Genomic DNA, 14,509 nt, shown 5'->3' with positions numbered 1-14,509 from the left:
GCCACTCAAAGTCAAAACTGGCCATTAAATAGATCTTCTGAAACCCTTTAATTTTTGTCTGAAACATTTTCCTAAAATATGCTTTTCTTTCGAGATATTGGACTGTTTCCACAATTTTGGCCCACCCTATATAATCGTAACAAGTACATCGCAAAGTACGACGTCAATTTAAATGGGGAAGATTGAAGAAATTAGCTCGAAGTCCGAACACGAATCATCGCGTACGCATTTCTGCTCGTGCAGAGGAAAACTGGTCAGTATGATCGTGCGATAACGTCAGTGATAAACTCTGTATAAGCCTCAACATATCCACAGTGAATACAACAACGTTACACATTTCGCAGAACTTCGATAGGGTTAGAAATTACACAGTTTTGCGAAGTTCCCCTCTCACTTTCGCAAGCTCTCGTCGAGTTGTGCTTTTTACTTGTCAAAACTTCGTTATGTCAATAATTACCAACGAACGGTGACGCGAGTGCGACGAGGTCGTAATGATGTCGATGGAAGATGCATTAATCTTTAACATTCATATGACGAATCACGAACTTTCGCGGAAACTTTACAAGTACGTCTTATATTCTCGCACCCGCTCTTACTTTCACTTCCACTGTCGCTTTCATTATCACTCTTCCTCCCTTCCTCTCCCTTCTGCATTGTCTTGGGCCTGATAAACGCACACGAAGTTTCTACATCTCTATTTACTCTATACTTAAATAACGATGAAACGCACAATCAAAGATCGAAGAGAGTACATCCGATTCTCAAGGGAAAAAGTTACAGCTAAAAAAGAATATCTCTGAAAAAAGACCCAAGACAAAATTAATTGCTTCAAATACTCAATTGTTCAGGGAGAGATATGTAACATGATTGTACGGAACACATTGCTGTAAACTTTTGCATTTCAGTCGATTGCGTTAAGTATTTCCAGATAGATAAATCTACCTATCTGTTTACGAGGAAGATTTCATTGTCGCTGGACAATGGCGTGAATACGTTAGAGTCTTGAGCAAAGACCCGAATGCAAAATTCACTCGAGACTTGCCCTTTCACCAAACTCACGATTGAAACGACGGCGCGGATAATTTTTTAGAGCCTATTCGTGTGCTTGAATGATGAGATCGACGCTACTGGCATCGATGAATCGAATGATCGGGATTACTAATATTCGATACTGTGAGATTTAGCTGTGCGGTACGCGGTACGATCTCGAGTCGCTACTTTGACGCCTCCGTCACGTACGAACAGCGCGTATCGCCACATGGTGGTCCGAACGATCGTTAATATTAGATTGAATAGATAAATGTTTACGACGCGCATCTCCGCGAGGGACTGTATCTTACTTTAAGTGGATTATATAACATACGCGTATCCTTCCCGACGACAGATACACCGAAGAACACGCCGCGGGCGTGTGACACAAAATTCCATATGATCGGTTCAAAAGTGGTACTTCGAGACTGCTCTCGAATGCGCAGTCGAACCGTTCGAGCAAATCTCTCGCTCGACTGATCGTTTTTCTCTGGCTCATGCCGGAGAGCGGGTTCCGCTTCTACTTCCTGAGAGGATGCCACATGGCAACCGGACGCCGCAAGGCCGCTAACATTTGTCTCCAGTGAGCTAAGGCTCTTCCCGTCGAGGTAGATCCTACGATAATGTGTCCGACAGAGTACGCCTTCACATTCGTACCTCCTTGATCGCCGTTCAATTCCGCCACTGTCAATCTCAGCTGTATAGTCTGAAAGGAGTGTGTTCCGTTACAACGATTTGTGTGAAATTTTGACGAGAGGAAAAGGGAGAAAGAGAGAGAACGTACGTTTAATAATTAAGGCTCCTGGGGAGTCGCATCATCCATCTCTTTTTAATGACGTCAGAAGCGAGAAAACGCATGCTAAAAATTCCTGCAAAATACGTCGAGATAAACAGATATATCCACAAAACGACATTTGCGATCGATTAAGTACATCTCTAAAATACTCCGTACACTTTCCTTTTGTTCTAAAAATCAATAGATAATCGGAAAATTAATATGACAAGATAATGAGGAAATTAGGTTAGAAAAGACGATTGCACGTCACATTTATTTTATAATTATCTGTTGATTGTTAGAACAAAAGGAAAGTGTACGGAGTATTTTAGAGATGTACTTAATCGATCGCAAATGTCGTTTTGTGGATATATCTGTTTATCTCGACGTATTTTGCAGGAATTTTTAGCATGCGTTTTCTCGCTTCTGACGTCATTAAAAAGAGATGGATGATGCGACTCCCCAGGAGCCTTAAAGTGAAAAAACATAATGTTTTCGAATAAAATGACAAAAGGATGTGCAACTGTCAAGCAATTACAAGCAAATGCAATTCAATCGATTTGAAAGTTAAATTAGTTTAACTGTTAACTTTACTACACTTCGTTTACGGGAACAGCTCATATGGACAAACCGACTTTTCGAGTTGACACATATTTCCGTTATAGTTCTTCACGGAAAAAAATAATTTGCTGCAGCAGCAAACTAATTTGCTACATATGGACAGTTATATATAATTCGCTGTGTTAGCTTTTTCTTTGCTGCAGGAATCTATTTTCTTGCTATGATAACAAGAAAATTTGCTTCTACAGCAAGAAAAATGGCTAACGTTGTTACAGAAAATTTGCTACAGATGGACATCTAAATATAATTTATTGCTTTAGCTACTTTTTTTGTTGCAGGAGCAGATTTTCTTGTTATCATAGCAATTGCTCCTGCAGCAAAGAAAAAGTGACTAATACAGAAAATTATGTTTAGTTGTTCATATACAGCAGATCTTTTTTTTCCATGTTGCCATTAGGAGTAAAAAGTTATCAAAACCTGTAAAGCGTGCGCCGGTACGCTGAATATTATCGCCTCATTGAAGATTGGACTTTTCTCGCCTTTTTTCACAGAAGTCTTCTTTTTGTGCATCTTCTTCCCTTGTTGAAGTAGGTATACCTTAGCAAGAAAAGACGTTAATATCTTTTTTTTTCTCTTATTTAATTGCAATGATTTCTAAATGATTTCTGAATGATTGATTTTCAAAAGATGAAAAGGAATGTCTATACGTTACCTTGACGAAGAAATCACCCGGACTAGAATTCGCGCCGCGCAAATTGCGGGCTTTGACTACTACGAGAGTGAGTCTCTCCGCCGTTGGCAAATAACTCAGAGAGAACATTAGCTCTCCTAGATGCGGAGTGGGTGAGGCAGGTCCACTGAGTGCCAGCCAAGTCGTTGCTGGCGGTCTCGCCGCGGGCCCGAGCTTCAAGCTGGCTTCGCCGATTAAGGACGCACCGCCGCCGATGTTGGACTCGTCAGAAAATACCTGGGCGATGAAAGGGATAATCACGTGAATTTTGACGGGACAGAATACGTTAATATTAGAATTAATATTAGAATTTATCTCTAAATCCTTTGCTGCAATAGATTTATATGAAACGAATGATTCAATAGGAAAGCACCTCGACAAAGAGTGTTCTGCCTGCTGGGCCACCATCGAGAGGGAATAGGAATTTCTCCTGATAACTAGGCGATGGACATCCTCTATAAATTCTTGTTTGCACGTGCGTCTGTCTATCGGGTAACAGACACACCCTACGAAAAAAAAAACAATCTTTCAATATTTTTATTTATAAAAGTAGGTTATCAATTAATGTATTGATAAAATTTGTGCACAATATGTTAAATCTGAGTATAAAAGTTGTAGTCTAATTTTTTTATGTGTATATAAAGTTAATTAGTACACGAAGAAAAATAAATTTGCTCTTTTAGCAAAGTCGTCGTTGCTCCTGCATATTCGTAATGACAGCAACAAAATTTAGTTGACGTAACTAATTTTACAAATTATTCGTTATCAGAGCAGAAGTAGTTTCGTTGCCAGAATAAAAAAAATTTGTTGAGTGTATTTGTCCTAAGAATCACGTTAATTTACTATCGATGCAAAATAATATATTCTTAGCAAATTTATTTGTTATCGGAACAAAACTGCAACTGATTATATAAATCCATCATGATTCTTACAGCAAAATAACTTGTAGATTCAGCAAATTATATCCGGCAAATAGTGATTAGTACTCTCAGCAAATCTTTTTGCTGTCCATATAATAACGAAAAGATTTTGTTAAACTAGCAGAAAATTTGCTGGGTCAGCAAATTATTTTTCTCCGTGCATAGATAGAATTTTCCATCTTTTACGTTCCATCTTTTTACACACAACGGCATACTGATGCTAGCAAGTAGAGGACACGTACCTAACGAAAGTGTCTTGAGCAGGAGAACCATCAGCAGCAACCAGATCCCTGGCTTCCAGGACACTCACGGCCAAGTCGCCTTCGCTGTCGCTTCCACGACCACCCCATCTCTCATGTTCAAGGCCGACGCAAATGTGCCCTACAATGGGTGCCTCCTCCAAGTCGTTGAGATTCACGCTAGTGTCGGAACATACGCTCTCGCAACTGATTGCTCTCTTCAACGTGGACTCGTCAGGTGGTGGCTCTGGCTCAGGAACCAGCGATCCTCGACGATTTCCCGATCTGTTATTGTGATCGTTTATCACGTAACTCAGATACGACTCCTCTAAACCCTGAAAATCGATATATACATTTTTTTCAGATTATTTGATCATATATTGATCAATATTTTTCTTATTAGAAAAAAAGAACAAGTCGTTACCTGTGAAAGCCGTCTCTTCAGTTGCACTTCCTCCAAGGCGGCGTAGAGCTCCTGACTGTTTCGTCTTCTGAAGAAAATAGATGTGAACAAAGTATGTGTTTCGATTTATAATGATAGATGAATAATGCGTGTTGAACGATTGACATGCATCGATACTTTCTTAAAAATAGTATTATTGTACATATTGTACATATAGACAAAACTAACGTTTAATAATATTTGACTGCATAGTTTAGTTCTTACCTTGATGGATCGGTGGCGTCAAGTTCCACGTATTCGTGAATACCGTTCAGTCTTTCTATACTTTTACGCCTTTGTTCAAGGCTGTTAAAAATGTCCTAGAGTATGATTAATTAATTAATTAATTAACTGCGACAAAGGTTACATTTTATCAGTGTATTCCTTAGAATTACAATAAAGATCTCTTCGCGAAACAAATTGCGATAAGATATAGAAACTTTTTAGAAGAAAACTGTACGTACCTCCGACGTGCGAGTGAAACTCGGATCTGATAAGTAAGTATAAGACTCATGATTATTCTCTTTTACTAATAAAGGAGACGACGGCGGATCTTGTAGACTATTATATACCTGTAGAAGATAAAAATATAAGAGAAGAAAAGAAAATTGAAAATTTAAATAAAAAAGAATAATTTGAAATTAATAATTTTAAAATAATTAAAACTATGATATAAAAAATTTTATATTAAATTATTTCTTTGATTTTTTTATCTGTCTACTGCACAATTATAGTCAACAATGATATTAAACTTGATTCATCTTCAATAAATCTCTCTTAACTATGCCATTATAAAAAATATTAAAACATAAAGTAAATAATGTAAATTAGTACTTCTTGCGCTGTCCTGTGAGCTTCCAGGTTTAGTTCAGGACTATAAAGATCAGAACTTCGCCTCGAGACGTCCAGGCCAACAGCATCTGTATCAGTTTCTGCATAAATATCTCGCATATCTTGCAGATATTCGGCATCTTGTAGATGATTTCCGGTATTATCGTTTACAAACGACGGTGACGTCGACGGGAACGTAAACCGTTGCACTTGTTGTGCCGAGGAGAGCACCGAACTGTAAGTATAAAGAAATATATTTTGTAATAAACTAACGAACAAAAACATGTACGGAAGCAAAATTCATATATCAGCAAGAATTCGCGTTAAATATGCAGTATAACACCTTGGATTTTTTTCAAACTTTGTAAATTTGTATATTTTTACGTATAGAATTGATTTCTGAAAACGAAAATTGTCGCTCACTTTTTGTTTTCTTGTTTTTTTTTATTTTTATGTTTTATGATAAGTAGGAAAAGCAGAGGATAGTTTATACATGCTTTTCTCTGCTTTAACCAAAGCATAAACTCTGTTATAAAGCAGAGAATAGTTTATGTATGCTTTTCTCTGCTTTAATCATATACACTATCTTATAAAACTTAATTACCTTTTTATACGGATTAAAATTTAGATCTAACTATACAAACAATTACGACGTTCTCGTCATACATGAACTATTCTCTGTTTTATAACAGAGTTTATGCTTTTTATTAAAGCAGAGGAAAAGCATGTATGAACAATTATCTGCTTTATAACAGTTTATGCTTTTGATTAAAGCAGAAAAAAGCATGTATAAACTATTCTTTGCCTTTCCTACTTACCGACATTATAAAACATAAAAATAAAACAACAAGAAAACGAAAAGTGAGCGACAATTTTTGTCTTCAGAAATCAATTCTACGCATAAAAATATACAAATTTACAAAGTTCAAAAAAAATCCAAGATGAGGGCGTGATACTGCATATTTACCGAATTCGTATGTCGAAACATTAAAAAAACTATATAAAGAAGAGTAAAATGAAATGAAATAAAAAAATTTCCTCCATGATCTTCAATAACGAACTTACTTATAAAATTCTGAGGCGTCTATGTAACTCTGCGAAGTGACCGATCTCAAGGCGCTGAAAATCCTCTCGCCGGTGGTCGGGCTGCTTTTCTTCGCGACTTTTTGAGATGGATCCGGTGGTGCAGGCGGCGGCGGCACTGGACTCGAGGCCGACTCGCTCGCGACTTTTGTGTGGTCGATCGATTCTTGGATGGTGTTCGTGAACAATATCGGCTCTCGATTCTGATGCGTCTCGAGCTCGTTCACGGACTCGTAGGCGAGAAGGTCAGGTAGACTCTGTATATACTGCGAGACTCTCTCGAGATCTTGCGACTTCGACATGCCGTGAAACATGTAGGGATCGATGCTCTCTTGATGGCCGCTACTCTTGAATGGAGTCATCTCGATGTTCTGCATATCGCTGTTTTTACGGTTTAGGTCGCCGTTCAGCTCTTCGCTGTTCTGAAGCATCTGCGAGACAGTCTGAGGCCCATATATAGACTCCATGATGACCTGGCTCGTTGTATTCGACGGATTAACGGCGTTGAAGCCACTTGGCAAACCTATGGGCTCGTTCCTCGCATATGGTCGCGCAATATGATTCCTCTGGACGATATCGTAGCTACTGTAATTCCTATCGATATCCTCGTTGGCCAAGTTGTCATGGTGATTGTCAATAGGAGGGTTCATACTGTACCTAAACCGCGCCGGATCCTGGGAGGGCTCGAATTGTCTGGAAAATTGAGTGAGTCGTTAAGAAATCAAGTCAAACGGCTTTTAAGAGAATACTTCTCAACGAATGTATTTGCTTCCCTGGCAGGCTGTAGAAAATAATAAGGGAACCACAATAGAGTCGTGGGACATAATGGAGTATCGTTGGTAACTTTTTTAACAGATGTTGCCATGTAATGAAATGTTTTGCAATTATTATTATTAGATATCTCTTACTGCGTGTTACCGACTCAGTCGCCATAATGTTCCTCGCTAAAAGATGCTAAGTATTGTTTTATGTATTTGTCGCAATTTGTTTGATATATCTACATGAGGCAAACAATGAGAACATTCTGTTTTTTATTACCGTATATACGTTATCGTATATACCGTTACCGTATATACGTATTTACGTTATCAAACAATACTTTTTTTGTCATTTTCAGGGTTGGGAAAGTTACTTTTTAAAAGTAACTAGTTACAGTTACAGTTCCCCTTGCTGAAAATGTAACTAGTTATAGTTATAAGGTACTGGCTATGAAAAGTAACTCGTTACAGTTACTCAAAAAGTAACGAGTTGTTACTTTTAAGTTACTTTCTTGAAATGATTGTAAATTATTTATGTAAATACAAAAATCTTACATTTTAAGCTTTACTAAAATAAAGAATTTAATAAAAATTAAATATATAAATCAAGTATAAATAAGAATTGAATTTTATAATTAATATCTATCACATTAATTAGTCTATCCACTTAACAAATTTCAAATCTGTACTTAAAATAATAAAAATTTAATAATAGTCTTGTAGAGATAAAAGAATTTAATCACATGCTCCATAAATACGTTGATAAATTTATTAAATTAATATACGATTACCATATAATTTTAATTTTATTTTTACATTTTCCAAGTAACTTAAAAAAGTTACAAAACTGTTACAAGTTACTAAAAATAAGTAACTAAGTTAAGTTACAGTTACCGAAAAAATGTAACTGTAACTGCAACTTCATTACAAGTAACGAGTTACTTCCCAACTCTGATCATTTTAGTTAAATGTCTATGCAAATTAAATTTGCTACTTATGACTGCTAGACCATTATGCCCCAGACTCCCTCAAGTCCGACCGAGAATTAGCTAAGCCTAAAGTAACATGTTGAAGGAAAGAAATATTTTATTTATCGGCAGCTATGGTCGCTCTAATCCAACTTGAAGACTCCTTTTCCGTTGCTTACTCTCGAGACGTACCTGACGGATCTGGATTCTATGTGGTTCTGACCGGCGTAAGGCGTCATCTGAATGCTCTCCGTGATCGTCTTGGCGGTGTCATCACCGAACACGAAGGCGGAGCGGTCGATCGACGATTGGAACGGGCCGAGATTCTTCGGCGGCTCGTTTTGGAAGAGGAACACGGACGGACCGGGGGGTCTCGACCGCATCGGTCCTCTCTGCAACGACGGCGGCGGTGTCAGCGGGCCTGGACCAGCCTCTTGCATTCTAAGATAGTCTGCGGTGCTCGGCGTGTGCAGAGGAGACGGTCTTGGGCGCGCAGTCGGCCGTGGTTGAGGAGCGGGTCGCAGCGGTTGAGGTGGTATCGTGCTGCCGCCGAGGGGCGGATGTAAGTCCCTGTCGACAGCCTCGAATCTGTATAATAGTATGGTACAATATATATATTCTATGTATGTAAAATAAAATATGTGTGCACACGATCGAAGCGGAAAAATGAGGTGAGTATAAACTCGGTTAAATGGAGTTAGTTTAAGACATGCCAGGTCTTTTAAAGAGAAAGAGAGAGAGAGAGAGGGAGAGTCTCTACGGGGATGAACTGACGCGGTCTAAGTTTTCTCATCCTTGATCGACGCGACTTTGAGACGTGGATTTTCCAAGAAAAATCGTCCTTGTAATGTATTACGTCTTACATCTTTGCAGAAACTTTTCAACATAAACTGAAGTGGAATAATCTAACTTAACAATTTCGTCGAGTACACGATCAATCCAACAGACCAGGGTGAGTCACCCGACGTTAGATTCTAACATATCTCTGTTGTTTTTAGAGGAAAATGTATGTGAGAAATAAATGTGTGGTTGGCGGGGGTAAATATTGTGAGAAGCGAAATATTTTAACCTACAATCTATTCCTTGTACATTTTTCTCTAAAATATAAAAAATATTTTAGAATCTACACGGAAAAAAAGATTTGCTAATATATGGACAACTAAAAATATTAACTGCAAATTTGTAGGAGCAAATTTTCTTGCTTTCATAGTAAAAGTTATTTAGTTGGGATAGCTAAAAAATTTGCTAATATATATATTATTAGCTAATATATATTATTATAATATGTTTAGTTGTCCATATATTAGCAAATATTTTTTTTCCGTGTAGCATTAAGTGATTTATCCTGTATATTGTACCCACGGATATTTTTGCGCAAAAGCGCTTGACAGTTTCTACACGGAGAAAAACAATTTGTTGGCCTAGCAAATTTTCTGCTGGTCTAGTAAAATCTTTTCATTATTATATGGACAACAAAAAGATTTGCTAATCACTATTTGCTGGATATAATTTGCTGAGTCTACAAGTTATTTTACTATAAGAACCATGATGGATTTATATAAACAGTTGCAGTTTTGCTTTGATAGCAAATAAATTTGCTAAGGATACATTATTTTGCATCAATAGCAAATTAACGTGATTCTTAGGACAAATACACTCAAGAAATTTTTTCTATCCTGGCAACGACTTCTGCTCTGATAACGAATAATTTATAAAATTAGTTAAGTCAACTAAATTTTTTTGATATCACTACAAATATGCAGTAGCAACGACAATTTTGTTAAAAGAGCAAAATTATGTTTCTCCGTATAGTATAGTGGTGCGAATTGTAGCGTTTTCTCGACGCGCGAATAAACTTCATTGTAACACTTGGTATCAACTTAACTCGGAGGAAAAACATTTCGAATTAATTTTAGTTGAGAGGCAGAACTTTGAAGAACTCCGAGAACTTGTTTAAACGTCGTCTTTTTCAAAAGAAATTTCGTCTACTCATGCTTTATTTTCACCGAGTTCTTTCCCGTAGTCTTCTCTTCGACCATTATATGAATATTATAATATAGTGCGGATTATTAATTATTCGCTTCGTCGCATACCTGGTGAAAGCGCCTTGCGCGTCTAACCGGAGGTCGCTGTCGCTATGCAAGAGATGTTGAGAGGTATTCCCAGCCTGACGATATAGGCCTGGTATCGTCTGGGCGGTTGGATGCTGAGCCTTTACCAATCCCACCTTCAAATGATGTCGTATGATAATGTCGTAGAAACAAATCGGGGGATAAAGTAGGCACTACAGAGTCTACAGAAGCGAATCGCAAAGTTTCCAATCGAATGTTGAACACTCTTACTCAAAGTCGCACTTTGACACAATGTTATTAACAATTATAACTAATATGCATTAGCAATCGTAATTTTTTACACCTTTGAGCAACAATATAAACGTAATAGTACTGATGCGTGACTGTGTGAACCTAAGGCTCTTGGCTACTATGAAATCTTCATATAAGATTCGAATAAAAAATGTTAAAGTCGCGCCCGCGAAGATGCACGAGTCACCTTTTCTTCCCGCGGTGCCCAAAGCCATGAAAGCCTCTGTCTCCATTCCTCGCAGACGCTCCAGACATTCCTGGTGCCAAACTGCCATCCGCTGCAATATCTGCGGGATTGACGAGATAACGGGAGCTAAGCACTAATTATATCTGTACCGCAAGTCACGGCGCAAGGGACTCGCTCGGGAGAAACGCAATGCGGGAATAACGGCTACAACAATGGAACAAAGGACCAGATGAAATGACTAGGGCCGCTGCAGGACAAAGCCGACGAAAGTAAGCGTGGCTTTATTCGACCAATCGTTCAATCTGTAACGGCTGAGACAATCGCTCAATTTATCGTGCTAATTGGATTAATTAAAACCTGAAATAAAATGATACACGAATGCGAGCAGCGCTTTTCTATCGAAATAAATTATTTTTCATTTATCGATCTCCCATTGACGTCGACTCGACGATCAGATTGAATGTGCTTTTAACACGTGACATATTATATATATTTTCTTTTTAATAATTCTTCCACGTTATTCTCCCTCTGTGTTATATTTAGTTTATGTTACATCATCTCGTTCTTCCAGATTAATTGATTTACTGTGCTACATACTGGCCCAACAATGGTCGGCATTACTTGGAATCGCAATTTCACCCGTGACCGTCGTAATATCGCGCTGGAGCGAGATAAGTCCAGATTTATTCTTTCTGGGGAAGAATGGATTAAACTTGGGCTCGCGCAAGAACAGGCAGCAAATTACTGGTGTAATAATTGCTCGCTGAGTGATGCTTTCACCTGTTGCACGCATTAGAACGTTCATCAGCCTCCGAGAAGTGTATCATTGTATTCTTATCCCATCGATTGAGAAAGATATCATCGAAGGAACCAATGAAATGGTAATAATAATAATGAGGAAAAAGCGTCTATAATAGCGAAATAATATCATGATCACCTTCTGCAAATGGCGATAGTGGCGCCGGCAGCGATGACGATGAAAGCCACTCCGAGACCGGGGAGGACCCAACCCATCTTTCCGGATGTTGAATCCGACGAATTCTATGAGACGGCGGAGCCTGAAATACATCAAATGAATCCGTGTGAAGATGGTCAGTCAAGTTTGAGGAAAAATCTAACGTCGGTTAAAACACGTTTATCTTTAATTATTACAGAAAAAAGAACGTTCCAGGTAGCACATACACGTATCAGAAACGTTTCTTAAAAGTATCTATAGTTTCAGAACCGTAAAGCACCAATAAGAAACGTTTTAACAAGAACCTCTCTGAAATCTTATTTATGAATTGTTTATAAAACGTTTTAAAATGTTTTATAAACGTTTTAAAACGTTTATAAAACATTTTTTCAACGATTTTTTTTCGCAAAAATAACGTTTCACCTAACGTTTTTTGAGTGGACATTTTTACTCATGAAAAACGTTAAAGAAACGTTATGAAACGTTTTGGAAACGGTTATGAAAGGTTTAATTCTAACGTTTATAAAACATTTTTAAAACGTGTATATGCTACTTGTGGTTCTTGTTTTAAAAATATCTTTAGATATTTAAACCTTTAGATACGTAAACCTTAAAGTGAGATTACACAGCGTTAAATCAAAATAAGTTACTTGTATCAATACGTTTTATACGTAATTCAACAAAGAAAAATATATTCTTATTATTTGAAAATAATTTTCACGAATGGGAAGCACAAGATATTGGATTAAAAATATGGTTTCAAAATGTCAGAAGATATCATTATCTTCAAAATAATCATATTATGGTTCTTGTGAAATTATTCTATGAAACTAATCTCTTATGAGACTATATATAGTTAAATAAATTTTGTTGAAATTTATGAAATTCAAGATTTTAATATTCTTTTAAACACACGCAAAAAAATCCCAGTTGATGCAACCAAATAGGAACCAACTGAAAATTAGGTGATCAAAAGCGATATCTCTGTTATGAAAATTAATATTTCTGTTGTCGCAACCGAAAATATTCGTCTGAACATTCAACGACATTAGAACTCGTTTGAGACAACTGAGAACAATTGAGAACACTATACAGAAGCCTCATAAAGGAATTTTTTGTTCTTACAGCCGCGTTTTCGTCTGATTCTTGAGTAACCGAAAATTCGGTTGCACCAACAGAATTGTTTTTTCCGTGCAGAATTACATATTGTTGTTTATATACAAAATGATTGTTAATTTAACTAATCGTTAAATATTAGATTTAAATAGATACTAATTTTCTTTCTGTGCATTCATTCGATGTGGAACTTCTAACGTGAGAGAAGATGCTCGCGATTCGTCGACAATCAACGCTGCGATAATACTTCAAGATGCACACAAGTATATAAAATAATAATTACGATACATCTACATCAACTTTTCGTTCCTTCTAAATGAAAGATGCGTTTGGTTGATTTTGAACAATGAAAATGCGCGCGGTTGGAATCGATCGGTGAACTTTGCGAGCATAATGGTAAGCAAGAACACGAAGTGGCTGTTGATAAGGTCGCATTTTTACCTTTGACCCTTTGTTTCTCTGTCTCTTAGTCGTAACAATGGTAGCAATTAGTAGCACATAAGGTTTCAGCTTTCAGATCAAGGAGAGAAAGCAAAGAGGATCGTCGACTACGCATATTCCACCGCTGTTCCCCTTTCACCTTTCTTACGCAAATAAAAATAAATCGCAGGGAGATTAATTTTCGATGTAACACTTCAGCATCTCTCGATCAGTTTCAACGACGAAAGCATACGTAAAACTCCACGAAATAGCATCGGTATCGACCACAATTTCACTTCAATCAACAACGCTGCAAGATTAAAGCGGATCTCACATATCCTTAACGTGTGTACCGAGAGAAGAACTATAAAAGATTAAAAAATTTACTTAATAATAATAACATATCTATTTAAGTCTAAATTCTTGCGTTTAAATAGAATCAATGCTTTTATTAAAAAAAGTAACAGTTTAAAAAAATATATATTTTCTCATTTGGAAGAAATTTCTTTTATGACGTGAAAATATATACAGGATAGGCTAAATGTATGGATACACCCGAATAAATCTTCAGGACAGGATTTTCGGAAAAAGTGACCTGAAGTGATCTATTTTCTTCTCATAGAGCTCTGAGAATTTTTTCAGAATTTTTTATAAACTTTTTAATACTTCAAGAAAATGCAAGAAAATACTGTACTAAAAAGTTAATTAACAAACTCTAAAAAAATTCTCAGAGCTCTATAAGAAGAAAATAAACAATTTTTATCTCTTGTTATTTTTCGGTAAAGTTGATAGAATTCGAGTAAAAAATTATTGAAACTAATAATTTTATAGATATTTCCGTAAATATCTTAGAAAAGAGGTCGTATAAAAAAATTTTTTAAACCAAAGTTGTTTGTTTCTTTACATAGAATACAATTCCGTAATAAAAAAATATATGTTTCTATTTAAATAAGCAAAGTTGACCTCCAAATAACCTTGAAGGTTGGGGCCAAGGTTAAATCCAAAGTCACCAGCAGATAGTTCTTTTAGGCCCGAGCAACTTTTGTTCAGGTCACTTTTTCCGAAAATCGTATTCTGAAGATTTATTTGAGTGTATACATTTACATATATAGAGCCCACCCTGTATATTACA

General features: G+C 36.8%; 1 protein-coding gene and 1 long non-coding RNA gene across 6 annotated transcripts in view; one reads left to right on the top strand and one right to left on the bottom strand.

The window, feature by feature from the left end:
* Window positions 1-12,383, bottom strand: part of LOC116846239 — a 13,870-nt gene extending 1,487 nt beyond the window's left edge. The window contains exons 1-15 of one of the 5 annotated variants that reach the window (XM_032819809.1): window positions 11,824-12,379; window positions 10,887-10,986; window positions 10,430-10,563; window positions 8,529-8,924; window positions 7,268-7,303; window positions 6,593-7,204; window positions 5,531-5,762; window positions 5,161-5,268; window positions 4,922-5,016; window positions 4,679-4,745; window positions 4,258-4,589; window positions 3,469-3,601; window positions 3,078-3,332; window positions 2,843-2,962; window positions 13-1,735 (exon numbers count right to left, since the gene is read on the bottom strand). In XM_032819809.1, coding sequence (XP_032675700.1) covers window positions 1,550-1,735; window positions 2,843-2,962; window positions 3,078-3,332; window positions 3,469-3,601; window positions 4,258-4,589; window positions 4,679-4,745; window positions 4,922-5,016; window positions 5,161-5,268; window positions 5,531-5,762; window positions 6,593-7,204; window positions 7,268-7,303; window positions 8,529-8,924; window positions 10,430-10,563; window positions 10,887-10,986; window positions 11,824-11,900 — 2,883 coding nt within the window. In that variant the 5' untranslated portion in view covers window positions 11,901-12,379 and the 3' untranslated portion in view covers window positions 13-1,549. Of the gene's footprint in view, window positions 1-12; window positions 1,736-2,842; window positions 2,963-3,077; window positions 3,333-3,468; window positions 3,602-4,257; window positions 4,590-4,678; window positions 4,746-4,921; window positions 5,017-5,160; window positions 5,269-5,530; window positions 5,763-6,592; window positions 7,304-8,528; window positions 8,925-10,429; window positions 10,564-10,886; window positions 10,987-11,823 lie in introns of those variants that run through there. The other 4 variants (XM_032819808.1, XM_032819806.1, XM_032819807.1 and 1 more) reach the window with 4 other exon arrangements.
* LOC116846240 lies at window positions 1,665-3,693 on the top strand. The gene is made up of 4 exons (XR_004378442.1): window positions 1,665-1,809; window positions 2,823-2,952; window positions 3,053-3,380; window positions 3,461-3,693. It is a non-coding gene; the product is annotated as an uncharacterized LOC116846240 (long non-coding RNA).
* Window positions 12,384-14,509: the final 2,126 nt, after the last annotated feature.

The sequence above is a fragment of the Odontomachus brunneus genome, unplaced genomic scaffold (assembly GCF_010583005.1).
Source record: "Odontomachus brunneus isolate Ranch 3 - 2012 unplaced genomic scaffold, Obru_v1 Obru_scaffold_062, whole genome shotgun sequence".
Classification (NCBI taxonomy): domain Eukaryota; kingdom Metazoa; phylum Arthropoda; class Insecta; order Hymenoptera; family Formicidae; genus Odontomachus; species Odontomachus brunneus.
Note: the sequence above shows the minus strand (reverse complement) of the source record. Positions and strands in the feature narration are given on the sequence as shown.